Source organism: Penaeus monodon, chromosome 31, assembly GCF_015228065.2.
Source record: "Penaeus monodon isolate SGIC_2016 chromosome 31, NSTDA_Pmon_1, whole genome shotgun sequence".
Classification (NCBI taxonomy): domain Eukaryota; kingdom Metazoa; phylum Arthropoda; class Malacostraca; order Decapoda; family Penaeidae; genus Penaeus; species Penaeus monodon.
The window spans coordinates 21585062-21585471 of record NC_051416.1 but is presented as its reverse complement, the minus strand read 5'-3'; the positions used below and the strand labels follow the sequence as shown (position 1 = coordinate 21585471).

General features: G+C 41.7%; 1 protein-coding gene across 42 annotated transcripts in view; it reads left to right on the top strand.

Annotated features, from left to right (window-relative positions):
- LOC119593093 (cytoplasmic dynein 1 intermediate chain-like) overlaps nt 1-410 on the top strand; it is a 47628-nt gene that overhangs the window by 42642 nt on the left and 4576 nt on the right. For all 42 annotated transcript variants that reach the window (XM_037942026.1, XM_037942056.1, XM_037942053.1 and 39 more), the window contains 2 exons: nt 7-129; nt 251-382. In XM_037942026.1, the coding sequence (XP_037797954.1) occupies nt 7-129; nt 251-382 (255 nt within the window). The remainder of the gene's footprint in view (nt 1-6; nt 130-250; nt 383-410) is intronic.

Genomic DNA, 410 nt, shown 5'->3' with positions numbered 1-410 from the left:
ATGCAGAAATGAGAATGGAGGTGTCAAGTTGTCTCTGAATCGCTGGTTCTATGATGAACGATGGTCGCGCAACCGCTGCATCACTTGCATGGACTGGTCTCCTCAGTACCCAGAACTTCTTGTTGCCAGGTTAGAAGTCAAGCTTTAAAGATGATATACGTATAACTGTACTTGGTTACGTCCGATATTTTTATGACGATTTCCAGCCTTTTGTAACTTGTAATTGATGGAAGTAAATGTATTTGGACAGCTACAACAACAATGAGGACTCCCCTCATGATCCTGATGGTGTTGCTCTTGTATGGAATACCAAGTTTAAGAAAGAAACACCAGAGTATATCTTCCATTGTCAGTCTCCAGTGATGTCTGCAACTTTTGCAAGGTAAGCATTTCATGGTGTTTGAGTGTGG